Source organism: Abramis brama (genome assembly GCF_963993115.1).
Source record: "Abramis brama genome assembly, chromosome: 20".
In the NCBI taxonomy this organism is placed as follows: Eukaryota; Metazoa; Chordata; class Actinopteri; order Cypriniformes; family Leuciscidae; genus Abramis; species Abramis brama.
In genome coordinates this window covers 20,298,517-20,326,479 of record NC_139982.1, presented here as the reverse complement: position 1 = coordinate 20,326,479, position 27,963 = coordinate 20,298,517, and the positions used below count along the sequence as shown (strand labels likewise).

Here is a 27,963-nt window from a genome sequence, read left to right as displayed (position 1 = left end):
ATATTTGTTAAAAATATAAATATTTAGGCTAATATATTTCCAAATAGGCCTAAATATGCATAGGCTATATATTAAATATTTGATATATAATTCTGAAAAATGTACACCACAGTAAATATTGACAATTGAATGTCATATTTTGTTTTATATACTTATAAATATTTTTTATTTTTTTATTTTTAATAAAATGACCTTCGTAGCATGGCGTTGGCATTTCAGAGGCGAGTGTTGTGAGCGCGCAGCGTAGGCGTTACGTCACTGAAGTCCTCCAGCTCTGGGAAGATGCTGGTGTATGTCTGCAAATAATAAAATCATAAAGCAATACAAAGAAAAATAGGCCGCTTCCTCTATATCACACATCTCTTGGACAGACGGTCGTTACATTTCGGATGAAATAGACCAGCCATTCAAGGTAAATAGATTTTTGGAGAGAAAAAAAAAAACCCTATTGTGGTTTATTATAAAATAGTGAATGCTCGTATATGGTTACGGTTATTTAATATCTACATATATTGATATTCAAATAGCGCCTCTCATTTACTGTCGCATTTGCTGGACAGCTATTACTAACAAAAGAGGAGGCAAATGTGTTAAGCCATGCAATGGTGGAGAAGAAGGACATTGAGGGAGGATGCTCAGGATTGTGGCTGAGCGATTGCAAGACTGGATTTTACGGAACATTAGGTTTAGTATATCCGTAATCTAAACTGTATTAGAATTGTAGTCTGTAATTTTGCGCATTTGCAAGTCTCATTGACGGTGATGTGTGGAAATGCCGACGCTTCTGGTTGGTTTGTCAACGCTGTGAGAAGCCTAAGCTTCACCTAAATAGAACAACATTATTGAATCGACAGCGATGGACATTGAATATGTGTTTAGAGTATAAATCATTAGCTGAGTATCCCATAATATTGTTGTTATAGCTGTTGACATTAAATGTTTGATAACCTTGGAGTGTGAGCCTACATTAAAACCCCACCTTTCCTTCGATTCACTCATTCGGTGTGTAAATGGGAGATGCATTATTATTACATAGCTAGTGAATTATTTTTGTATATGAGAGTAATTGTACATAGCACGATTCAGATTTCTATTAAGATATAGTATAATAATAATGATATGAACAATAGTAATGTTAACGTAGAAGTGTTGTGGGGGAAAAGCTCGTGTTGTTTGTTGAAACCACTGTAAAAAATGTAGCTTTATTTCCTGCCTGGAATTGATTTTTTTTTTGGTACATTTTAGAGGGCATTTTTAAACATGCTGTACATACATTTAGAATATACTGAGATATAAGTCTTAATATGAACAATCAGCTATAATGATGTCTATATAAGTACCTACTAAAGCAAATCAGTAGCTGTAAATAATGCACAATATATCATAACCCAATAGACACTAACACTATTAGATTATAGATCTCAGTGATTTTAATGTTTTTAATCAACAACCACTGCAAAACTAGCCTCTGAGACAGAGAGTACAGATATATGCCAGCTACAGGTCACTTTGGGTTTTGTAAGCATTACACCCATCCTAATATAGGCCTAGAATACAATTTATGGAAATACTCAGTATCAACATCAAACTCTAGATACAATTACAATTGAAAATATTTGAGGATTACCCCCACATTTGAAATGTCTGGGTCATTTTTGCCCCAATTTGATCTATGTTTTGTGGTACAGATAACATAATTATATAATATAATTTTGTGTGTTTTGAGGGGTTTGCCTTTTTATTTCATTTTACAGGCCTCCATTTGAAAGACACATCATACCAGCATTTGCTTGACAGATCACATTCCTCACACATGAGATGAAGATGACCTGGCCTGCCTAGTAGCACATTTCCTCAAAAAAGATTTCTTTTGGTGGGTAAATTTACCAAAATGTACGGAAGTTCACGCTCGGTGAGCAAAATGGACAATAATCACGGCGGGGGTAGAAACAACCAAGGCAACTCGGGCCGCTCACCACGACTGCCTCGGTCACCTCGCATGGGCCACCGTCGCACCAACAGCATGGGGGGCAGCGGCGGAGGCCCGGGCGGTTCTGGAGGCAAGACGTTGTCCATGGAGAACATTCAATCTCTCAATGCCGCCTACGCCACGTCCGGGCCGATGTACATGAGCGACAACGAGGTCGCAATCGGCACCTCCCCTGACCTCCCTAAGAGCGGAGTAGCGACGGGACGCTTTGGAGGCAGCATTCCCTACGGGGTCCGGGGAACGGTCACAGGCAGCACACCTGACATGGCCATGGTGCCGGCAGTGTCGACCGACTCTATGGGCTTTGGAGGGGAGATCCATGCAGCTTCAACCGTTCCTCACTCCCTACGTCAGGCGAGGGACAACACCATCATGGAGCTCCAGGCCCAGCTCAAGGAGGTGCTGAGGGAGAACGAGCTCCTTCGGAAGGAGATCGAGGTGAAGGAGAGCAAGCTCAGCTCGTCCATGAGCTCCATCAAAAGCTTCTGGAGCCCGGAGCTGAAGAAGGAACGTGCGCTGCGCAAAGACGAGGCGTCCAAAATTGTAGTGTGGAAGGAGCAGTACCGCGCAGTGCAAGATGAGACACAGGTGGGTACATCTGGCAGGATATGCTTGTTTTTTTAAGTATAAGTGATAATTTATTGTTTTCTGGATTGAAGCATGTGGTTAAAGGAATCTAGATTTAAATTAGTATCCTGGATCAGTACTAAAAGGCACTGTATATCTATAAAAGTGTAGTTTTGTATGAAAACAAAATATAAAAATAAAAGCTAATTTAAAATATTAATAAATACTATATATATACACATATATATTATATACACACACAGGTAAATAATACTAAAATAACTGTATAAACTGTAAAATAAATACAACCTTTGGGACACAACTTATTCAACATCTCAGCACACACATATATACTATCACTATACCCATACTATTTCTGTAGTATATAATAAGCATACTGTGCATATAGTATGCATGTTTTAGTATGCACAGTGACTCCCTATATTTGCCAAAATATGCATCATACAGAGCACACTGTGCTTGATAGCATAATATCTGTAATATCATACATGTTTTTTCATCTTTTTGATTAATTATTCAAGGTTATTATTTTTTATTTACCAAAAAAAACATGCAAAATTTGGAGATTTTTATTTGAACAGGACATCGCTAGCTTAACGTGACAACAGCGTAGCATGCTACTGTTTAAAATGTTCATCTTCATAATGCGTATTGTCATACATGCTATCTTTAAAATAGCAAGCAGTGTACAGTATATACTCCTCAGTATTCAGTAATCAGTGCAATAGTTTTCCATTCCAAACACTGCCCTGAAATGCATGTGTCAGGTAGAACTGACAAGCTTAAACTAGTTATGACCAGCTATTTATAAACACGTTTTTATCGCATCAATGCATTTTCATAGATTTATAGGAGTGACTGAGAATTGAGTGATTAAAGATCCAGCTCATCTTCAAACGAGAAGGAAAAGTCTACCTCCGCTGTGAGGTGACGCTAATGGCCAATCCTGAAATGGACATCCTGGTCCTGCTGCGTGCGGCTCACTGCACAGCCTGATTCCTGCAAGCCACAATATGCTCGATGAGCAATACATCTGAGCTAATTAAGAATGAAAATCTGTTTTCAGATATTCTTTGGTCCTTTTAAATGGACATTGAGATATTAAGACGGGTTTTGGTAGCAGTGACAGTGGCATAGTCCTCCATCTATGTTGCGTTTTAAACACTCCCTTTATTTGAATGATTAGCTTCAAACCATGATTCACTGCAACATGGCTGTCATGACAGATTCCCAGACGATGGGGCGTACAGTACTAGGCTAATGACAGCTTGGTTATTCACTAGCATAATCAGCATTATCACGCTCCTCACACCATTCGCTTGAGATTGAAACTAACACACGAATCATCAGAGCGCTCTGACTCTTAGTATGTGTTATTTGGTGATTCTTGGCCATTCGTTTTGTGCCTGTTGGGCTTAATGAGATCGTACCATTAATTATGGCACAGTTGTGTATGATTAAGAAAATGTATAATTACTGCTGTTTAGTTGCCTTTTGGCTGCCATCAAGTTTTCAACATAGTAGTTGCATACTACATGGATGAATTTGGAGTAAAGAAGAGTATAAGAGATGACAAAATTAGCATACACTCATTTTTCCTTGCCACCTTTACCACTAGTGTTGAGGACAAGTGCATGATGGTTTGTAGATAAATATCTTCTTAAACTCGTAGATCACCCCAAAATGAAAATTGACACACTTGTTGTTCGAAACCTACGACTTGCTTTCTTATAAGAAACGACTTGTCTATAAGTCTATAAGAAACGACTTGCTTTCTTATGTGTAACACAAAAGGAAAGTTTGAAGAATTGTACTGGTTGCTCTTTAGGCCCTACACCTGGTATTAAGATGAGTTTTGGTCGATCGGATCACAAGTAGTCAAAGGAGACGCATTCCCATTTACACCTGGTGTTTTAATCCGTCTCTTTTGTCCACTTTCAACCACTTCTGTCCTGATTTCTTAAAGTTGCGGATATGGATGGGTAAACGCGGTGAGTGTGTGTTAGAAATCAGGAATGGTGAGAGAACATTGTGCTTAGTATGTTTTTCATTTTCAAACCAAATTTGGGTATTCAGGCGACAAAGTTTAAATCCTGTCTGGTTAGCGCGCTTCCCATAATGTTTACTCGTTAGCTCAGTAGGCGGAGAGTAGGCGTCTTTTGTGGCTGTTCAAATATATTCGGTTGAATGCGTTTTCGACTACCTCTGGAAGTGGTCGAAAGTGGACAAGCTCAAAATGTTTTAGACCCTGTTTAGACCTGTACTTAAATCATCCACTTGTTATCCTAGCAACCAAAACGCATCTTAATACCAGGTGTAAACAGGGCCTTAGATGGTCAGTGAATTGGAACTATGGGCTTAAGCTTCAAAAATATTTCTATATTCCACATAAGTAGTTAACAATGCCAACACTGATATGAACATCTTTTATGATACCTTTATGATGCTTTGAAGCCTGAAAACCCAAGTCTCTGTTAATTGTAATTGCATGGAAAAGAGCTGGATGTCACTAAAACCTTCATCATCCACATGAGCAACCGAGCGCAACATGTCAGGAGAATATGCACTAAATATTGCTCCATCTGAGCAGTTTTTACCAATTCAAGATGTAGACAATAGTAGTTACAAATGAGATGTTTACATCTTAACTGTTCTTAGTAATTACTCATGTTACTGCTTGTATGAAAGATGATACTATAGATTGAACTGTATTCACTGATGAATAAAGAGATGGTTTCTGTGGGATGCTTTTATAAATAATATGATAATAGCTGATAAGCTATGACGTGAAGCCGATAACCTCGATTCCTTGGCTGTTAACTCTCCTTTATATCAGTTCCAAAATCTATAAACAGCCAATGTCTCTAAATTATTTCTGTTTTGAATGAATTGTGAGTAAATGATTCTCGTGTCCATCACAGCACCTGCAGACAACCGTGCAGGCGCTGCAGGCCGAGCTGCGTATCCAGCGCGACTTGAACCAGCTCCTCCAGCCACCCGGGGAGCCGCTGGCCTGCGAGCCCAGCGAGGAGCAGGAGAGACAGGCTCGAGAGCTGTTCTTGCTCCGCCGTACCTTGGAGGAGATGGAGGTTCGCATGGAGACCCAGCGGCAGACGCTAGCTGCCCGTGATGACTCAGTCAAAAAGCTCCTGGAGATGTTGCACAGCAAGGGACCCTCGGCTAAAGCCAGTGAAGAGGACCATGAGCGCACACGACGCCTCGCAGATGCTGAGATGCACGCGCACCACCTGGAGAACCTTCTAGAACAGCGTGATAAAGAGCTAGTGGCTTTGAGAGAGGTGTGTAGTAACTCGAATTAAAAATACAAATGACAAAATATGAAAATTATATTTCAAAAACTGTTACATATGGCAAATTTGGTGCACTGTTGTTTAAAAAATAATGTAATTGTTTAAAAACATAATTATTTTTATGTCATTTGACATTAAGTCATAACTTTAATATAATATTTTATATTCACATTATTAAAACATTTTTAATTTTAATTTCCAAATAATAATGTTTAGCTCTTTACTCACAACCCTGTTACTAGATGATTTTCCACATTACAATTTTTTTTTATATTCCTTAAAAAGTTTTCTAAAATTCTACACACATTTAATTTGTCTGCATTGGTCATGCTCAACCACTCAACCATATTACCCAAGTTATTATAAGAAAAATTATTAAACAAATTATTTTCTTTCATTTATATATACACATGTATTACTGTTAATTGCAACCAATACTCACTTTGGTGTAGTGTTGTTTTATTTTTTATTTTAGATAATAATTTGATATAAGATGATATTTATATATGTTAATGTATGTTTATTTTAACAAAAATAAATTTGTTTTTAAACTGTATTTTGACATTATATAGTCTGAACAGCTTGCACAATATTTAGTATGACATCCTGACGTTGACAACCAACATTTTCTGAAGGTTAAGCACCTCCTTTTACTGTACATGTGCTAAAAAAGAAAAGGGGAAAAATTAATTTTTAGTATTTTCAGGCAATACAGGGAATTAAAACAGAAAGACTATTCTCTCTTCATGCACCATTATACAACATTCAGTCAAATAATGATGGCAGCTATTCTCCTCAAAGCACAAAAAAGTAGGATACTTAATACAACTAGATAGCAGGAGACCCTATTTGTACTTATAATAGAGTACAGCTCCTGCAATGTGATGGAAAATTCAGCCAAAACTAAACAGTGCTGCTCTCCCTCAAGGTATGATGACATATCTGAGAGCTCTATTTCTGGCACTGGTGTGAAGGAAGTGCCAACCGTGTCTTTAATTGCAGGAGCTGCATCGCCGCCTCGAGGGGACGCCAGAGACTACGAAAACCAAAGCTCTTCAGACTGTAATTGAGATGAAGGTAGTACTTTAGCTCCTATTTTAATTAATGTGTTAATCTGTTTACATACTGTTCGATGGCAGGAACCACATTTGTCTTTTGACTATCAGTGCATTAAAAACACATACAAACTGATGTAAAATATCAAACAATATTTTGTACTATACTATTATTAAGCTTAAAACCCTTATGAAAAGGAAGTACTCTTTATCATACTTTTAAAAAGAGAAATAATATACTTTAAAATAATATATATAAGTGTGAACTGAATTTAATGTATTTGGACACTTAATTGCAATTTAATGACAAATTAAATGCAATTAGCTTTAACTTAAATGAAATTAAGTGAACTTTAGATTGCTTTTTTGACCCACTTAAGTAGGAGTTAAGTACATCTTTATATGTAATCTCATAATTACAAATATAGTTAAATTGACAAATAGTCCTTTCTATTGAAACTTTTATGTAATGTATTTAAATATGTAATGATATAGTTGCAAATAAGTAAATTTAGATTTTAAATTAAATATTGCATAACAATACAGTTACAATTATAATCAAGTTATTTACATGTGCTTTACTATGTCAGTCAACACATCAAAATAAGTGTACAAATGGTTTAAATGCTTTAAAATGACTTGACATTAATACCTTTAATTTGACATTATTACAAAGTGCACTTTTTAACAGTGTACAAAACAAACTCTTATGTACACTTAAGTGGCCTTTTATTTTTATAATACTATATTACCTGCAAATACAGTTTTTAAAAAACATACTTTAAGTGCACATTCAGTACAATAAGAGCACTTTTTCACAAGAGCAGTTCAGCAAAAAAAAAAAAATTCTGTCATTATTTACTCGCCCTCAGACCTGTATGATTTTCTTTCGTCTGTATATGATGTTAGGCAGGATGTACGTTTCGTATAATTAAAGTAAACGGTGACCAAAAATGGCACAACAGAAAAGTAGCATTAAAGTAAACCATGCAACTTTTGTAGTATATTTCAAGTTGCACATTCAAATTTGGCACATTTGTGATTGGTTGATATTATTGACATCAAACCTATGACGCATGTTTTAGGAGTCTCAGATCAGTTCTCTAGAGCGGGGTCTCAGGGAGCTGGAGGACCAGGTCATGATGCTTCGATCCAGTAGCATGCTCAGCTGTGAAGAACGGCAGGAGGAGGCCAAGCAGATGGAGGTCTACCGCAACCACACCAAGTTCATGAAGAACAAGGTATTGCATGCTCTGCTTTAGAAGAGCACATCAGGATTAGCCCACATATGAATAACAAATGTTGAAAATTATTTTTTCTAGATGGACCAAGTTAAGCAAGACCTTTCCAGGAAGGACACCCAGCTCCTCGGCTTGCAGACCAAGCTGGAAACCCTGACTAACCAGTTCTCTGACAGCAAACAGCATATTGAAGTGCTCAAAGAGTCTCTGACTGCCAAAGAACAACGTGCTGCTATTCTCCAGACAGAGGTAGTAGAGCACACCAGTGGTCAGTCTTCACCCATCACACCGTCAGATTCTCTGACCGCTGCGCACAACTGTTTTGCAGGTGGATGCTCTGAGGTTGCGTCTGGAGGAGAAGGAGACCACGTTAAACAAAAAGAGTAAGCAAATCCAGGAAATGTCTGAAGAAAAGAGCACGCTCAACGGAGAAATCCATGATCTGAAGGACATGCTGGATGTCAAGGAGCGTAAAGTCAACGTCCTTCAGAAAAAAGTGAGGGCTAGGTTCACCAGTGCAAAGAGTCTTTATTCATTTTACTTTTCATTACAGGAAACCGTTGATAACAATGAACGAAATGTTCTCTTACTGCATGCGTCAGAAATGGGTCACCAATCCACTATGCTTAAAAATAATAAAGTTACAAAAGTCGTACATGCCAAACATAAAAACATACAAAACTAATGAACAATTAATACTAGGGATGCATGATATGTCGGCCACCATATCGGTATCGGACGATATATGTTCATTTTTAATGTTAGCGTTATCGGCCTGATAAGAAAATGTAGATGATATATTAAAGACAATAAATAATGGATTATTTCCTTCAGCTGAGACGCTGCGTACTGTTCTACATTATGGTTTTGAATTGCTTGAAATAAGATTGGAATCACTTTGAAAAGGAAAATACGGTAAGCAAGTCTGTCATATAGGCTTCATAAAATTATAATGAAAACATTATAATTGTGTGCTTGGGACATGGGGAGACTTTTGTTTTTGTAATCAGGTTCTTAAAAATTATATAAAAATTTGGATTTAGATTTATCCGCCAATATATCGGTTATCGGCTTTAAATATAAAGAATTATCGGTATCGGGCAAAATTTTCATATCGGTGCATCCCTAATTAATACTGTTGAACTAATGAATAAAGATCACTAGAAAATCTGATTTAAAGTTGAAAGAAAAATGATAAAAAAACAAAAAAAAACGTGTCACCAATCCACTATGCTAAAAAATACTGAAGTTACAAAATCATACAGTACATGCCATACATTAAAAAATACATCTACGAGAACCTAATATACAATTATACTGTTAAACTGATAGAGATGACTTCCAAAATACCACGACTTAACAATAATTTCCACCAAAATAGCACAGTTATTGCTACTGTTATTGCATTAGTTATTGCTACTGTAAAATCATAGTAAATTAATATAGGGTTAATTACAACAATATCTGTATGCATAGTATTTTAGCATAAACAAATTATAGATTACCATTGTAGATGTTTGTATGAGCACATTATGCATTTTTTACATTAAAATACTAAAACAATTTTTTTAACTAAATTTTTAAATTTTATGTCAAAATGATCCAATGGTCTAAAAACATGTATCAAACATGTAAGTGAACATTTTTATACTTTAACCATGAATTACTTAATGAAGTATTTTTCCCAAATAGCTGTGGGGTAAAGTGTGTCAGATACTTTTGGGGTAAGCTGTGCCAATGGCTCAACTAATAGCTTTTCCTTCAAATGCAGGAAATACTATTAAAAAATACTCTTGGAAAATGTTGAAAATTCACTTCAGTAAAAATTTGGATGTATATAAAACTCCTGTGTTTCAGATTGAAAACCTGCAGGAGCAGTTGAGGGATAAAGAGAAGCAGATGAGCAGCCTTAGAGAGAGGGTGAAGTCTCTACAGACAGACACGTCTAATACAGACACAGCCCTCACTACACTGGAGGACTCACTGGCTGAGAAGGTGAGGATCACCTCTAGAGGACGCTATAACACTCCAACCAGACTACAGGACTAAACGTTGGTGCACGTCCAAATGGCATCGGCACAGTCGTAATCTGGAGTCGGAACATCTGTGCTTAGTTATAAACATTTCATGTTCGTTGTATATGCTGTATTCTTGGCGCTGTGTTAATGTGTACACTTCTGAACAGGAACGTATTATTGAGCGTCTGAAGGAGCAACGTGACCGCGAGGAGCGCGAGAAAGCAGAGGAGCTGGACAGCAGTAAAAAAGAGCTGAGGGAGTTAAAGGAGAAAGTCAGCATTCTGCAGGGAGATCTGTCAGACCGAGAGGTTAGAGATCAACAACCAGTCCGGAAAGAGGACAAGAAATGCCATTAAAAGCACATTACATGATTATGATCTTTTTTTTGTTGCTGTAGAATAACATGCACCTTTGAATTGGGCACAAAACACCACACAAAACAATGTAATTTATCTTTTGTCATGTAGAAATATTTTAGGTTGAATTTACTTGAGAGCAAAATTGCTTAAGATACTAAAACTTTATTCAAGATATATTATATGAAAACAAGTTTATTTTTCTTACCCCACTGGCAAATAGATTATAACAAAATAAAGTGAAGTTTATGCTTAAAGTGAGAAAATATTATTGGCCGATGAGGTTGAGAAAAAGAAACTTAATTCAAGATCTGTTCTCTGAAAGCAAGTTTTAATATCATGCAATTTTGCTATTTAATATTAAACAAATAAAACACAAATAAAACTCAGATATTTTCTGAAACAAGTTTTGTCACAATTTTTGCATCTCAAGTAAATCTGTTGCAATGCAAATTTTGGATTTTTAGTTTTTATTAATATTTTGAATTTTAAGCTTTTATTTTAAGTTTTCATTTTAATTTGAGTTACATTTTTAGTAATTTTATGTTTTTTAAAAAAAAATATGACTATTTATGTTTATATTTTTTTACTTTTCATTTTAGTTCTGTTTTATTTTTTATTTTATTTTTTAGTAATTATATATCCAGTAAGTAATTTTAGTGTTTCAACTTAAACTTATTTCAGTAATATTTGTTTAAAGTTTTTCATGTTATATTTATATTTCAATATTTAAATTGACCATTTTTTTTTTATATGTTAAGTCTTAGTTTACAATAATAACCCTGCTATGTTGTTTTAAGGATTTTTAGTTTGTTTTTTACTCAAAAACAATACAAATTACTGATTAAGAAATATTTATTATGAAATAAGGTCAGACCTGATTTCTCTATTATGTGTAATACAATTTTATAGAGATTTTAAAAAGAGAAATCTGCTCATATAAGTAAGGTGGTCAACCTCAGTAAGGTGGGAAACATACTTACAAGTTCCAAAGCATGTATCCTATGTGACAGGTTGAGTGCCTATCATGCCATGAGCTTCTAAAGGTACATGTATACTAAAAGTGTAAGTTGTACACCTTGTATACCTCAATGCTAAGTTTGATTTCAGACTTCTCTGCTGGACCTCAAAGAGCATGCATCGTCACTGGCCTCATCTGGCCTGAAGAAAGACTCCAAACTGAAAAGCCTGGAGATCGCCCTCGAGCAGAGGAGGGAGGAATGCACTAAGCTCGAGAACCAACTGAAGAAGGTGAGCGAGAGCGTCCTAATTTGCTGAACCTCAATATTTGCATACTATCCACTTGTAAAAGATTGCTAAAAGATTATAGTATTATGTTAGTAAAAAAATTGAATACTTTTTACAAATGCGATTTCCCGGCATGGATAAGTCTTAAAAAGGTCATGGAAATTAGTAAAATAAAATAAATTAGTACATTTTTTTGCTCTTCTGTAAAATATTTATGTGGCCAGATATTGTAGAGAAAAATTGTAGAGTAAACATATACTGAAACCGTTTAAACAGATATAATCATTTAAAGGGATTCAACCCAAAAATGAAAATGCTCACCCTTGTTTAGTTGAAAATCAAACAGAAATTCCCATGAAATTGTATGGACAAAAACAAACAAACTATGGAAGTCAATGGGAACCAAAACGGTTTGGTTTTCAACTTCAAAATATCTTCTTTTGTGTTCTGCAGAAGAAATGAAGGCATAAAGGTTTGGAATGACATTAGGGTGAGTAAATAATGACAGGATTTTCATTTTCGGGTGAACTATCCCTTTAAATCTGTTTATTCAAAAGATTGGTACATTATATACTTAAATGAAATTCCACCCAGCAATCTAAAACTTATTAAAAACGGGAAAGGTCAGGGAAATACTTTGGTAGAACATATAGGAACACAGTGCATAGAACAAGTATGCGAATTGAAACGAAGCCATTGTAAACTACAAAGGACAAACAAATGGGAGAGTAAGCACGGACTTATATATTTGAGTTTGTGTAAGTTGTGTTTATATCACATTCATCTATTAGGTCCAGAGTGCTGCGGCCAATGCACAGGCCAACACAGAGATATCTGAGCGGATTTCTTCACTCGAGGCTGATGTGGCCAGACACAGAGAGGACTCCGCCAAAGCCCAGGCTGAAGTCGATCGTCTATTAGACATCCTGCGTCAGATGGAGAACGAGAAGAACGACAAGGACAGAAAAATCAGTGAGCTGGAGAGGTCAGTCTATTTCCCCTGCTCACCATGGTTTGCTCTCACTTCTTTTTTTAAATGCGATTATCTTTTTTCATTGGTGTAGCAGTCAAAACATGTTACGTCTTTGTCCATTTTTGCTGCCGTGTTTAAGCATCACCGTCAAAACGTTTTCCGTGTCTGTGTTTGACAAGGCTAATGTTTTGACTGGGCTTCTTTCCCCCCTTTGAGTTGTGTGTTGAAACACTGATCAAGTATTTTTTTTCTGCTTTTTGTCTCCCTCTTTTTCACCTGGAAATGTGTACCTAGTGTGGCTTCCAGGTTAGTAGATACATGTGTACTTCCACACACATAAATGGACTAAGTCCTCAAGAATTAAAATTTAAACCTGTTAAAGACCCCATGAAATAAAAGTCAACTGCTAGTGAACCCTTAAAATTTAAAATGACAAAAAAAGCTTTTAGACATACGAATTGAAAATGTACAGATTGTTTTTTCTTGGGATGCACCTATCTTACAATTTTGGCCGATCATTATTTTCATGTTATGACTGACAACCGATAAATTCAATACTATTTTGTCTAAATAAATTAAAAATAAAACACTAAAAACTAAATGCTACAAGTGTCATTTTAAATGCTACAAGTGAATTTGGGAATCCAAAAATTATAACTTGCAGTATGAAAAATGTTTGCTAAAGATTACATTTAAAAGTGTTATTAAATTAATAATTAAAATTTTTCAAGATGAACTTAATCTAAATAATGAAAAAGCATGAAAAAAATTTAATATCTGAACATTAAATATCAGATACATTTTATCAGATAACCAATGTAACCGATATATTGTGTATCCCTAATTTCCAATCACATGATCTCTAAAATGAACTAGTAAGTAGCAAATCATAGATCATAGTTGACATAAATAAAGGCTTTTGCCATTTTCAAATAAAATGATGAGCCCTTCAATATGTCCCATGGAAAGTTGCGTTCATAAAGCGATTTCATGAGGTTTTAAAGGCACACTATGCAAGATTTGTACCTTAATATAACAGCTTCGAAATCATTTCGATGGTAAACAAACTCGTAGTAGGGCGAATCATCCTGATAGCAAGGCGGGGGGGGGATGCCGCTGGCAAAACCAGCAATGCAAGTTTGAGAGGTGGCGCCCCGCCAAATCTCGCGAGAATCACGACTTTCTTTACGGCACAACGTCACATACATCAACAACATATGAAGCAGCCTCTATGGAAGACACTATAGCGCGCGTTTCAGACGTGAATCATGGCAGAGTCGACGAAGAAAACGAAGAAAGCGCGGTCGGAAGAGTGCAGAGACGGCTCTGCGTGAGTGGTATTTACGACAGTAACGTTAAATACAAGTACTCCACAGCGACTCTAGGGGTCGCTGTTTGAGAAAAACGGAAACTGCATAGTGTGCCTTTAAGTGCAAAAAAAAGCAAGGGAATGTATTTTACTCCTCCATATAATCACTGTTTTAGCTTTATGAAGAGTACAAGGAAGTTATTATACATGTGATCAGGCTTGGTGATATTTATTGATCAATAATAAACCAGCTCTTTTTTAGAGCTATTAGATAGTTAGTGTTATAAACCCCTCTGCCCCAAAACTCTTAAACTATTAAACCCCAGAGAGTTCCTCTCACAACCACTTAATGTTTATGTTTCAGGCAAATGAAAGAGCAGAGTAAGAAGTCCTCTGTCAAACACAAGGAGCCACCAGGGAAGGGCAGAAATGTCAACGATGGCCCACAGCAGGTGAGCCGTACAGAGGGATAGTTATGACAGCTTTGGCATAAGCTCCTTTGTTTTGACAGATCCCTGTATATTTCCAACACTGTCAAACTCTGCTGGTGTGCTTATGATGAGCTGAGCCTTGTCTACCCCAGGAGTCCCTGCGGCAGAAGGCAGAGCGCATCGAGGAGCTGGAGGAGGCTCTCAGAGAGAGCGTTCAAATGACTGCCGAGAGGGAGATGGTTCTGGCACAGGAGGAGGCCGCACGAACCCACCAGGAGAAACAGGTCAACACTACAGTGCTTACTAGAAAAATGACAAATGCTCAGAATTGACTAGTAAATGTGTAACGTGAATAACTAGTTGACTATTTCTTTAAAAACGATTTTTAGCCATCTTAAAAATGCTCTTGACACAAGATGCTCAAAATAGCAGCGAGTCATGACGCAGTTATCAAAGACGTCTATCTGCATGTGTATGTGGAGATGGTGCTTTTAAGGGGATGAATTTAAAGACAACTTCTCTGAGAGTGTTTTACCATGCAAACAGTGTGTGTGTGAGAGGGTGGGGGTTCAAAACAACTAAAAATCAAGATATTTCTTATTAGATTTTTTTTTTCTCCTATGAGGAAGCCAGCTTTTATTAAAGTGTGATTTCAAGACCTAGAAAAGTCATGTATATTAAAAAATCTTAAAACTCCATGGGCATTTTTATAATTGCAAATTTTTCAAGTTATGCCAAGCTCTAAAATATTTAATCAGGATAAGAAAACCAAAAGTGGGATTTACATCCATACATTCTGTATTCCCTCGTTGGAGAAACCAGCTCATACCAGGTTAAAATGGTCAAGCTAGTTTTGGAACATGGTAGCCAGTTTCTTGCTGGTCTAATGTAGTCTACCAGCACTAACAAGCTTAACCAAGATGTTCAACCAGGTCAAACTGTGTCCCACTAGCTTATGGGCCATCTAGACCAGCTAGAAAACATTTAATACCACCAAAAGCCCGATTTACTAGGATTTTCTAGTAGAGATTAGCTGAATTAGCTGAAAACATTTAGGATCAGTTTCAGGATCAGTCAATGTTTAATGTTTTTTGCATTTGGTCATAATATGTTAGTTAAGGTGCGGTCACATTAACGAAAAAGTCACAAAGAAGTCACTTTCAAACCAAGCAACATTTTCTTGGTCAAAATGGCGAATTTGCGTAATGCGTGACCTCTCAGATAACAGATTACTCTAAATTGTAATGTAGAAACATGCATTTTCTGTAAAGCTGCTTTGAAACAATATGTATTATGAAAAGCACTATATAAAGAACAGTGAATTTAATTGAAATATGAATCGCCCTCACGCAACATTCCTAATTGCATGGGAATGCATTCCTAATTCCTATTGAAATGATTGGATTTCGCCCGCAAACATTTCCCAAACATCGGTTAGTCTGTGAAGTACAAAATAAACAATAATGAACAAGTTACCTTTTGATGATTTCTTAAAAAGATGGAAGAGTTACTTGGAGCGATGGAGAAGGTGAAGCTGGAGCTTGAGTCCATGAAGGCCAAGATGTCGTCCACCCAACAGTCTCTGGCTGAGAAAGAAGCTCATCTGACCACACTGAGGGCAGAGAGGAGGCGACATCTGGAGGAAGTGCTGGAGATGAAGTACGTTACCAACTTTCTTTTTACATCTTGCCATAACGGTGCTTGCAAAAGTCTGAAAACTTCACTAAAGGCTGATAGAACGAAGAGGGTTTGTGAACATTTTGTGAAATTACAACACTAATTTTGCATGGGGAACCTGCAGGTCATATTCTTTTACGCAGGTTACACATCCAAAACAAACTGTTCCTTAATGACTTTATCCTGTTTTATACATCAGTACATCAAGACAGTGATTAAATGACCAACTTTACGACCAATGCTAGTTTACATAGTTTCATTTATCTGAGCACAGTGTGAACTCACTGACTGTCCGTGCACAGAGTTATTCCGTTATAATCCATAAAGCTGTCTAGAAAGCAGTATAAATCTCTTAATTACACCGTATCTAGTTTAGTTGCCTCACTCGCTTGTAGTCTTGTAGCACTTCTAAAAGTAAAGGTTCCAAAAGTGATGAAACATCTTGGGCTCCCCAAAGAACCTTTCAGTGAACCATTTTTTCTTAGTGTAAAGAAAATAATTTCTAATTAATAATTTAAAGCACTATTTTCCACTAAAAGAACCTTTTGTGCAATGGAAAGGTTCCATGGATGTTAAAGGTTCTTCATAGGACCATCAATGATAATAAAGAACCTGTATTGGATATTAGACCATCTACAATAAAAATGAGTGTTGTATTGATTTGATACAGTGGGATTTGACCTATTGGTTATCAAAATGATAACTTAGTTGCAATCATAATCTTCATTATTTATTCACTAATTTAAACTTTAAACTTAATCTGCTCATGCATTCGAGTCCCTCTTAGTCATGCATCAACGTACAATATAATATGCAGGAACAGCAACAAACAGCATATTGCAAAGATTTAAAGAATATTGTATCTTCCTCTGCCTTTAATGCAGGAGACACATTTGTGTTATGAATGATCTAAATTGCTTTCCAGATCAGATATTTAAATCATTAAATAACCATCTTTTTCATCAGACTTCATTTTGAGGTCACTTTGGCAAGCTGTAGTGTTAATAATATAAATCAATGAATACAGCGTAAACAGAGATAAACATCATGACAGAAAAATAGGCTGTAAAATTAGAGTGAACAAATGTTTTTCATACCATCATAAATGCAGAGGATGATTCATTCTGCACGTGGCTTGTTCTGCTCGCTATTTCTGTCTTCATACTTCAGCCGTGCTCCTGGGAATCTATAGAAAAACTGAGAATAAACAAGCTATTTCTGTCTTTCTGAGACAATTACGCACAGTCATTTTGACAAAATCCATTTTCCACAGAGATATTTTGTACTTGTGAAAGCAAACCTCCTTTAACCTGCTCTGTTGAGTTTAGCAAGACACCTGGTCACTGTCAATGTGATCAGTTGCTTTGAAGAGCATTTCCACAGTACTTCCGTAAAGTGCTGTTTGACATTAGGCTTCGACTTCTAATCATTTCAACCAGGTATATAGATAGATATATTTTTAATTTAGTTAACGAAAAAATATTTGTATAACTTTAAACAATTGTAATTCACAGACAGGAGGCTCTGCTGGCAGCCATAAGTGAAAAAGATGCTAACATAGCCTTGCTTGAGCTGTCTTCATCCAAAAAAAAGAAGACACAAGAGGAAGTGGCTCAGCTGCGGAGGGAGAAAGATCGTTTGGTGCAGCAACTCAAACAGCAGGTACGGACTGCGTCACAAGGCTCAAAGCGTATCTGTTTGTCCTCAAGGTCAAGTTGTTTGTTTGCTCAACTTAAAAGGCCTAGACAAAATACATCTTTGTTTTGACTGGTGGGTTTCTGAATGCAAACAAGGTCTATTGATGTGCTTGTTTTAAATGATATATTCTTGACCTCTAATCAACCCCCCTAACCTTTCGCTTTCATCCGTTTCTACCCCCCTTTCTTTCCTTACATCTGTGCCTCCTCTTTTCTCCTAGACACAGAATCGCATGAAGCTCATGGCGAATAATTACGACGATGGCTACTTGAAAACGCCACCTGATCAGACCAACCACAAGCCTCCAAAATCACCCGATCAGGTCACAATCCGGTCCTCTACAAACATCAGAAAAGTGTTAAAGGGACGGTTCACCCCAAAATGAAAATCCTGTCATCATTTACTCACCTTCACGACATTCCAAACCCATATAACAACATGAGAAAATGATGACAAAATATTCATTTTTGGGTGAACTGTTCCTTTAATAAAATGGTGTACTCCTGTCATCTGCTTTTTTTTCTTCAGTGGAAATTCAAAATGGCTGAATATGAAATAGTTGTACCTTTGCTGTATTTTGCTTATCTCATATTCATAGGAGCTTAATCTTAACAGCAAGCTAAAGAAAGACAAATTGGAGGTGTGGGCAGTTTCATACATGTTAATAAAGTATTAATATTAGAAACTGAGTTGGAAACGGACGCTCCATTGTCCATTTCCATTGCAGTCGCGTTATCGTGATTGAATTGGAGCTGCCCTCATCTCCAACGCAGACGCCATCATTTCCTTTTTACTGCATTCATATTGATCATAACTTCTCAACCCTATGGATTTTATTCTTATTCATGACTGTAGAAATCGCCCCTAAGCGCAGATCCAGGATCAGTTTCCCTTAAACCTCACACTACAATAATAACATCAAATACGATGAAAGCTGATCCTGCGTCTGCGCTTACGGGTCACTTCTACTTGAATATATTCGCATACTAACCTGATCTTTTTTCCCATGCTGCACTTGGCTAAAACCCTGCCATCTCTTAACCAATAGGATGATGAGGAGGGCATTTGGGCATAGCCTCACTGGCAGCCATTTTGTTTTAGAAGGGTGAGCATTTCTTTGATGGACATGTAAAAGCCAATCTCAGCTGCCCTGTTCCTCCCCATGTGACATCAAACCCTGCCTGTCTCGCTGTGCCTGTTTGAGATTATTGACCATGTCATAGCAGTGCAAACATGCTTTTTAGGTTTCCAGTGGGAAGTTTTTTAAATAGCAAATATTTGAGCCCTTTTTTAATATCTCAAAGGTTATTTGTTTTGATATAAAACCTACATAATTTATTTATAATTGCACTGCTATGAAATAGTCTACAAATCTCATTCCCTCTGGTTTTGTTTTTCCCCTCCTTTTTTTAAGCCTGTTATCTCTATGTATGGTTTTGTGGTTAAACATAATCCCAGATGGTGCATTAAGACTATGAAGTTTCCACACTCTCTTTGCCCTCACCAGATTCAATTCCGCCTCTTCCTCCCAAAAACAAACAAAAACAAAAAAAATGGTTAAGCATGATAAGCATTTTTAATTATCAGGGGTACAAAGTCAATAAAATTAAACAAATACAAAATACAAAAAAATATATCTGTATATAAACTGGTAAGAAAATGTCCAGTACAAAGTTAAATATGTTTTTTACAAATATGAAATAATGTACATACCTGTACACAGTGAGGTTTGAGACCACATTGAGAATCTATGATTCAAAATGTAATTTATATCTGGAAACAAACAAAGTTTATGCATTTGGTGTACTAAATATTCATAAATTCTGAAATGTATTCAGCAAGGATGCATTAAATTGATCTAAAATGACAGTAAAGACTTATAATATTACAAAAGATTTTTATTTAAAATAAATACTGTTCTTTTTAACTTTATATTCATCCAAGAATCCTGAAAAAAAAAAAACTGTTTTAAACATTGAAAATGAGAAGAAATGTTTCTTGAGCACCAATCCGCATATTGCACATTTTTCTGTAATTAATCGCACCTAACATTAAAATGTATAATATATTTTTTACATTGTAATACATAATTTCACTGTGAATCTCCAAATTAATGTAGAGACAACATACAGATGGTACATTTAAATAACTGTTTAATGGCATCTTTTTATAAAGTACTATGAATGAAGGCCAGTTTCACCAATACCAATACTGCTACTGACATACATTTTGACCCATATAATCCATAACAAATAAGGTTATGATGACACCAACTTTTTACCAGTGAAATTTCACAATTCTCGATTCTAATTTTTATACCACAACAAAAACTACTAGCCTACCTTATATAAAGTTTAAAAATTGTTTAAAGACAAGAAACAGTCAGTAATAAGAACAAATATACAAATTACAAGCAATAGCACAAATTAATAGAATCAAACAAAAATATAAATGAAATAAACAGTGCTTTAAGATTTTCAGGCAGGTCTAACAGTAATATTCAGAAATTAAATAATCAAATGTAAAATATGACTGCATAGTCTTTACTGTATAAATTAAATATAGATGAATCCTTATTAAAGCTAGAAAAGTTATTCAGTCAAGAGCAGTGATTTAATCTTTGTCTTCTGATGTTTGATTAACATTAATGACACGAAGCGGATCTGACACATTCGATTTTCTCCAAACTCTTTACATTGTTTTGACACGTTTTAACTAATTTAAGACTTACAAGGATACTTGCCAAATATGACACTTTGACATAATTTTGTATGTTTCTGTCCATTCTAGCACGATAAGACACAAAAGAGAACTCAAATCTTTCTGTGAAGTGGATTTCTGTGCGCGTTTCGGGTGTCGTGTATGTATGTATGTACAGTTTTTAGCTGACACAACCAACCGTTAACCAACCCTTAACTATTAACTGACAAGATTAGATAGCTGAATTATTATTCAGTTAAATGAATGGGTGAGTGCCTTTGAACAACACTGTGTTTGTGTGAGTTTTAATTATTGAAATCCCTGCAGGCATTATTAAATATCATATTAATTTGAGTTGGTCTAGCTAGAGGAGATTACTGCACATGCCATTTTGCTGTCAGTTTACAGAAACATCAACTAAATAAATGAGGACTGCTCATTACTCTTTATCAGTATTTAACTAAACCAATGTTCTCCGGAAGTTAGGTAAGACCCAGAATGAGGGAAGTTATCAACAACAAATAAACTAAAATCACATTAAGAGACAACGTAATGACATACATGGTTCCTTTTTTAGAGCCCAGCCATAAAAGCAACAACAAAAAACAGTCACAATAGTTTAATGAAATTAAACTACATGAAATCTTAGGGTTTTGGGGTAATGTCTTGTCTCGTCATGTCTAAAAAGCATGTGTTTGCATGCCAAAATATGTCTTTTCAAAGCACCGTGCTGATAGAAATGATGTGCTTGCATTGAACAAGATCAGCCCCAGCAAGCTAAAGTTTGCAGACGCATGAGAACAGACTGTCTGTTTCCCACAATCCTTAGTTCTGTGGTAGTGACAGTCTCTCTGCTCTGTAGATAAGATCTGGGCGGAGAGCTACAGTGCACAGGAGCTCTACACTGGCCACCTGATTATCCCGTACAACCACCCCAAAACCCTTTACTTACAGAATCAACTCAGCACACATCTCATCACACCAGTTACCCAGGACCCACCGTCAGTGACGACACACACATTTTCACAGGTAACATTATATAAAGTGATATAATGTATTTTTTTATGCATCCTGTAATTTATCATATATGTTGTCTAAGATTTTAATTGAATTATGTCATGTCTGACCTACTTAAGCCGCTTTTCCGAACGATTCTAAGAACGGTAAGGAACAGTTCCAGTTATATTTCCACTTGAGCCTGGGACAGCACTGCAAGATTACAAACCTTTCTCGGCCTGGAATTCTGAAGTGGCATCGCCACTCAGGATTGGTCAATTGTCTGTTGCCTGACTGCCAGTTTCTCTGTAGCTGGCCAATCGCGATTTGACAAGAGTAAACAAGTTAATAATAAAATTATTCTCCATAACACGGTCGCTATTTACATCTCATATCATCTGTACACTCTTGCGTATACCAACTCAATGACTGACGCATTTGTATTACATTCCAAAAAACTCCGGATCGGCAAGAAGTGGAACTGTTAAACAATGAGAACGGTTTGGCCCGACGGTGGAAAAGCGGCTTAAGAGTACTTTTATAATTTTCTAGGTGTCCATAAGTCAATCAAAAAACTTTTGTTATGGCTTATAATTATGAACAGGCTATTTCCGCAACAACAACAAAATATTCTTTGGTATAATCTTACTAACAGCATAAAAAGTTGAGATACTAAGTCAAAATTATGTCAAAAACTATTGACAAAACTTGAAAATGACAAAAAAAAAATTAAACCATAAGTCGAAATTCTGACAAAACGTTGAAATTGAAATAAAGAGTTATAATTATGACAAAAAAAATTTCATTCATAATTATGACATCTCATAAAAAGTTGAGATACTAAGTCAAATTTATGACAAAAACTATTGACAAAAAATTTTAGATTGAAGATTTTTTTTTTTTAAATAAGTCGAAATTCTGTAAAATGTTGAAATTGAGATAAAGAAAATTTCCATTCATAATTGACATCTCATAATTTTGGAAGTGTATCTCATAATTATGAGATAATTATAACCTAGTATCTCAATTTCGACTTTTTTGTCACATAAATATGTATAAATTCGACTTTTTATGATTTACCAAAACTATTATTTTTTTTATATAGCGGAAATGGGCTTCTGATGTGATGGAGAAATTAAAGAAAAGTGTTAATTTAATACAATTAATTATTTAAAAAAAACAATGCAATAAAAAATGTAAAAGTAATCATGCCCTGACCTGAACACAAAATTCATTATAAGGAATTATTTTAAATACTAAAATATTATTATTTTGTATGTATTTGTATTTTGTAAATAATTTATTGAAATATTATTTGATATTACAAATATCAGGCAGATTATTTGCAATGAACATAATCAGTATTCACACTAAAGTTAAAATGTTTCAAATGAAAACTCTACTGGTATCAAAACGTGTTGCATATGATTTGATTCACAATTCTTTTTGGGTTTTAGTGGGAGCCTGGGATGGTGAGTCAGTGTGGAGCTGCAGTTAGGATCCTTGGACCCCGCACTGGACCTCCAGAACCTAACTGGCCCTGATCGAACCCTCCAGCTTCCTCGACTGTCTCTCTGCCCTCACCTCTCACCTGAACTAAACCGGAGCCCTCAAAGAGTCTGTAACAGTCTGTAGTCTTAATACTGGTGCAGCATTGAAAATATGCAGTGTTAGTTGAGTCGTGAATGCAATTTTAATTTCGTTCTCTTGATATGTCATCATGGTTGAGTAAAAAAAAAAAACTAATTTAGAATGTTAACCTGATCAATGGGTGGTGCTATATAAACATAACTGAATGCCAAACTGTCGTTAAACAATTAAAAAAGTGTTATGCTAATTTACTGCACTCAGTATTAAGACTATTGGACCCTCGATCTATTCTGCGTTTAGGTAGCGTCTTGCACTGGTTGTACTTCATTGGATGACCCTTCCCCTTTACCGAAAACCTATAGGACACCTTCAAGAGCATGATGTAAACATTTATAGATAGTGATGTCTATTTGTCACACCTGACGCCAAGTCGGTGGAAAAAAATCAGGTTCTATATGTCCTTTAATTCCAATTAACAGCTGCTACATGGAATAGACATAAAATAAATATGAAAACAGTTTGCAGTGCTCATGAAGGAGTCATCGAGGGGTTTGCGCAAGAAAGTACAGTTCTCGCTTACTGAGACTATAGTTGTTTTCTAGCAGCTCTTAGACAGGACATTGTAGGCTCCCAAATATCTTCATATCATATCCTGATAACCAGTTTCTGAGAGCTCATTGCTGGTTTTATGTACTCTCATAAACATGGATATCATTGTGTGTCTCTCTCTCTCTCTCTCAAAGTGGATTTTTTTATGTTGCATTTGTGGCCTATTGTCTTCGTGTATTAAAATTACAATAAAAGATGGATAGTCCACTAAAAAAAACAAAAGACAAAACAATTAAAAAGAAAACAAGAGATGATCAAATCAGACAAAAGACACGGGTATGGGTGTTCTGAATTTGTATAAATGTGTATGTATATAAATATGTATTATCAGTGTTTTCACTCTCTGAAGTCTCTTTTACTGCTTGTGTTGGGATATACATTTCACCATTAAGCAAAATATAAATACACATTCTGGACCAATGAAATGTAACAGTGGGCGTGGCTACAGCAACTTTTAGTTTTCTGATATTTTCAAAAATCTAGCTGTCCGGTTTACAAAAGCTTTAAAGGGGTGGTTGATTGTAATTTCACTGTCCTAACTTTAGTTAGTGTGTAATGTTGCTATTTGAGCATAAACAACATCTACAAAGTTACAATGCTCAAAGTTCAAAGCAAAGGGAGATATTTTCTTTTAAAGAAATCGCTTTTTAAGGACTACATCAGACGGCTGGTATAGGGACTACAGACATTCCTCCAGGGTTAGTGACATCACCAACCCTAAAATTGACATAAACCCCTCCCCCGGGAACGCGATTTATAGATTATCATAACAGAATATGCTAATCAATGAGTAGAAGATAACTACACATAAGCTACATAAATTCATCAACTAACCATTCAGAAATGTCCTGTTGCATTCTACACTGTCACTTCTTCTTGAGTATCTCCATCTTTCTGACTCCAGTCTGAACATAAAATGCTAAAAGTTTTTGAAATTTTCAGTGCATGTCTGTGTGAGGTAAAAGGACACGAGCTGTTGAAGCTCCGCCCTCTGTGCCGGGAGCAGCAGCTCATTTGCATTTAAAGGGACAGACACAAAAACGGTGCGTTTTTGCTCACCCTCAAAAAGTGACAATTTTAACATAATAAAAAAAATATCTGTCGGGTATTTTGAGCTAAAACTTCACATACACACTCTGGGGACATCAAAGACTTATTTTACATCTTGTGAAAAGGGCATTATACCACCCCTTTAAATGCTTTATTTTGAGATATTTTGAGCTGTTGTGCAGCAGTGGCCAAGGTTTCCTTTCAAGCAAATGGAATAGAGAAGAAATTCAGAAATTAAAATGATTTGTATGTTCTACTCTGTACAATATACACTCTGTGTCCCACGGAGAAAAAGTAATTGATTGGCAGAGTAACTAAACATCTGTTTTAAATCACAGCTGACTTAACGTGGACTACATGTCATGTTCTATTCATTTGCAGCTTTAAAAATTGCCTACACTAAATTTACACCCACCCTGTCATCGTTTCGCTACAGTAGTACTTCACCCCAAAATTAAGATTCTGTAATTATTTCGACTTTTTGTGAGAATAAGTTTAATCCTATGTGATCTCTCATACTGCAAGTCTGACACCATCACTGATCCCAATATTTGATTTGTCATATTTATTACATTACAATTAGTGTAATTTCAGACATTTGTGCAGATTGGAGGGTTGAAACCCTGCACAAATTTACAATTAAACTGTTTAAATTGATTCCAAGATATTCATCACTGAGAAACAAAAGCCTGAAGTCAAAAAGTCTCATTGCATGCAACAATGAGAGGAATCCTTACAAGCATTAGCCAACGGTTTAATTAAGTCAAGGCTTTTGTAATGCAAACAATCGGTCTTGACGTTATCTGTTGTTGATGCACTGTAACCATTAACTCCAGATGTCCCTTCTCCAGTTTGAAAATCTGGTTAAAAGCGGCCAAATCACTTACAATCAGCTTTGGGTTTCCCACAGAATTTGCCTCATTAGTGTTATATAACTGTTAGAAAACAGTCTGAGTGCACTTGTGTGTTGTTTTATCGAAATTACATAACCACTACTACATCATGCAAATGTGTCAGTAGCAGTCACTAATGTGGTACTCGAACGCAGCCTGCAGGTCAAATGTTTGCACGAGTTGGTTTATGGAAAAATCTCAGTGTTTACACAGACACCGATGGGCTGAACCATCCCATAAGGATTTCAAACTGTGACATCATAAAGGGCACCAAACAATAACAGTCCTGCCTATAAATGGTAAGGCTTTTTTTGATTAGTGGTAATAAAACTGGGAGTTGGCTCGTAATACATCCACTGCTGAGCGCTATAAAAGATTATACTTTAAAGACGATCAATTCTGTTTGGACACAGGTTGACATTGTAAACATTGGTGAGGGGATTTATTTTAAAAAAAAAAAAATTAAATTAGAGAGACTTGGACTCAATGTTTTCCACTCTTGCCTAAAGTCTGGACTACTATGGCTCCGTTGTTTAAACGAATGTTACAACATTTCTCGTAATGACATTTTCAGTTTGATGTGGCGTCGGACACATCTCTTTAACATCAACATTGAGTTGCAGATGCAAACAAAGGACATGTGTCAATACATGTGCTCTTTCGAATGGGATTTGGATTTCTGCAGTTTAACTAAGTTGGAAATGTCCATTGGATGTAGGCATTACCAAAATGCTTTGAAGGCAACTTAGTCTGCTCGGTGGCCATCTTGGCAGCTGTTTGTTGTCATGCAATCTACCTGAATGGGGAAAGACCAATATCTTAGAACATGTTTGTCAAAATTACATTCAAATAACATATGGTAAATAAGGAATAATTTCTGACAACAATATCATACATTACTGTATAAATACCATAATCACAGACACTCCCGTCCAGGTGGGATAAGAGTTCTCAGAGGATGCCTGAAAGCAGTAATTTTTTGTTTCAAAATTGTTAGAGGTTTTGTGGGAAAAATACAGGCTTGTTCAATTCATGGTTTAAATGAAAGTATGAAAGAAACAAAAAATACCTAGGAAAATAGTCCAATCTGAATAGACCTTTAGTCACTTTTTAGAACTCCAATGCAACTGTGAATCTTCTGTGGCTTGGGTGCATATGTCTGTGTGTGGGGCATGCTGCTTTATTGGCAGGATGTTGAGAAGCTGCTGCCATCATAATTCTCACACATATGCATATCTGCACATGCGAGAAAGGAAATGACATATGCAGAGAGTGCATTATGTTCTAGATTAAAGACTGATCGTAACTGTGATGGTTTAGATTAAATGTCAGGGTCAGCCAACACAAATGACTTTGACAAATCACATTCTGCTTCTCAGTTCTGGTGCGTTTAAAAAGCTTGAAATAATGTAAAAAAAAAGGGGAAAAAAGACAATGTGTGTGTGCTGTTTAACTACATACACAACATTGCTGGTATTTCAACACTGTCTCTTGAGAAGTCATCATTTTAAGAGATGGCCAAAAAACAAACAAAAAACCTAACCCAACAATGACTTTAATAATAAGACAAACCATAGAGCTCTATTTGCATGATCTAAGTTGTACAATACTTGTATGAATTATTACCAGTTGTCAAGAAAATAGTGCAAGAAATCATAACAAATGTATTAAACAAATGTATCGAAATAAAATGAAGGGTAATCATTTTATAGAGACCAGTGGTAACCAAATATGCATAAAACAGAGATTATTTGCTGTTTAAATACCATGGCAATTAAAACATTGCAATAATAATAAAGTACTTTTATCTTGTTTTGTAATTAAAATCTGAAAATCCTTAAAACAAGATCAGTTTAATTGAGAAGCAACTTTGCTAGATATTAATGCTGTATCTTTAATACAAGTGCATTTAATGCTGTATCTTTAATACAAGTGCATTTTGTCTTATGACATTAGCATATTTTATTGTTTTTAAACTTGTTTATACTTATACAGCCAGTGCAATAAGACAAAATACACTGTATTCAAGATACATTATCTGAGTAAGCAAGTATTATGCAGTGTTAAATGTATCCTAATTTAAGTCTTTTTAGACATTAACTGAAAAAAAATGGAAAAAAAAGACAAACTTTTTTGCATTCTTCATAGACACTATATGTGTATATATCCTAAAATGCTGTATACACAATAATTTATCTGAAAACAAATCTCACGTTTTTATTTGTAAAAT

At 35.8% G+C, this 27,963-nt stretch overlaps 2 protein-coding genes across 4 annotated transcripts in view; one reads left to right on the top strand and one right to left on the bottom strand.

Moving 5' to 3' along the window:
- The window catches only part of kctd15a (potassium channel tetramerization domain containing 15a), a 572,168-nt gene that overhangs the window by 318,547 nt on the left and 225,658 nt on the right, over positions 1 to 27,963 (bottom strand). The window lies entirely within an intron of this gene.
- Positions 244 to 24,125, top strand: erc1a (ELKS/RAB6-interacting/CAST family member 1a). 3 transcript variants are annotated; one of them, XM_084095705.1, is made up of 19 exons: positions 244 to 412; positions 1,755 to 2,578; positions 5,500 to 5,877; positions 6,892 to 6,966; positions 8,030 to 8,185; positions 8,267 to 8,434; positions 8,514 to 8,681; positions 10,043 to 10,180; positions 10,371 to 10,511; positions 11,670 to 11,810; positions 12,599 to 12,792; positions 13,075 to 13,086; positions 14,454 to 14,541; positions 14,673 to 14,804; positions 16,019 to 16,179; positions 17,712 to 17,859; positions 18,116 to 18,217; positions 21,458 to 21,624; positions 23,049 to 24,125. In XM_084095705.1, the coding sequence occupies exons 2-18, from the start codon at positions 1,892 to 1,894 to the stop codon at positions 21,509 to 21,511; spliced, it is 2,943 nt and encodes a 980-aa protein (XP_083951831.1). In that variant the 5' UTR covers positions 244 to 412; positions 1,755 to 1,891; the 3' UTR covers positions 21,512 to 21,624; positions 23,049 to 24,125. The 3 variants fall into 3 exon arrangements, with proteins under 3 accessions (XP_083951831.1, XP_083951832.1, XP_083951830.1); XM_084095706.1 differs by lacking the exons at positions 244 to 412; positions 13,075 to 13,086 and adding an exon at positions 18,944 to 19,000 and having other exon boundaries at positions 1,763 to 2,578; XM_084095704.1 differs by lacking the exons at positions 244 to 412; positions 13,075 to 13,086 and having other exon boundaries at positions 1,763 to 2,578.

Bases quoted from the DNA above. Each gene is read 5' to 3' on its own strand.
- erc1a (XM_084095705.1), top strand. From the start codon at position 1,892: ATGTACGGAAGTTCACGCTCGGTGAGCAAAATGGACAATAATCACGGC. The intron at 2,579-5,499 runs GTGGGTACATCT...TGTCCATCACAG, and splicing joins CAGTGCAAGATGAGACACAG to CACCTGCAGACAACCGTGCA. The intron at 5,878-6,891 runs GTGTGTAGTAAC...CTTTAATTGCAG, and splicing joins AGCTAGTGGCTTTGAGAGAG to GAGCTGCATCGCCGCCTCGA.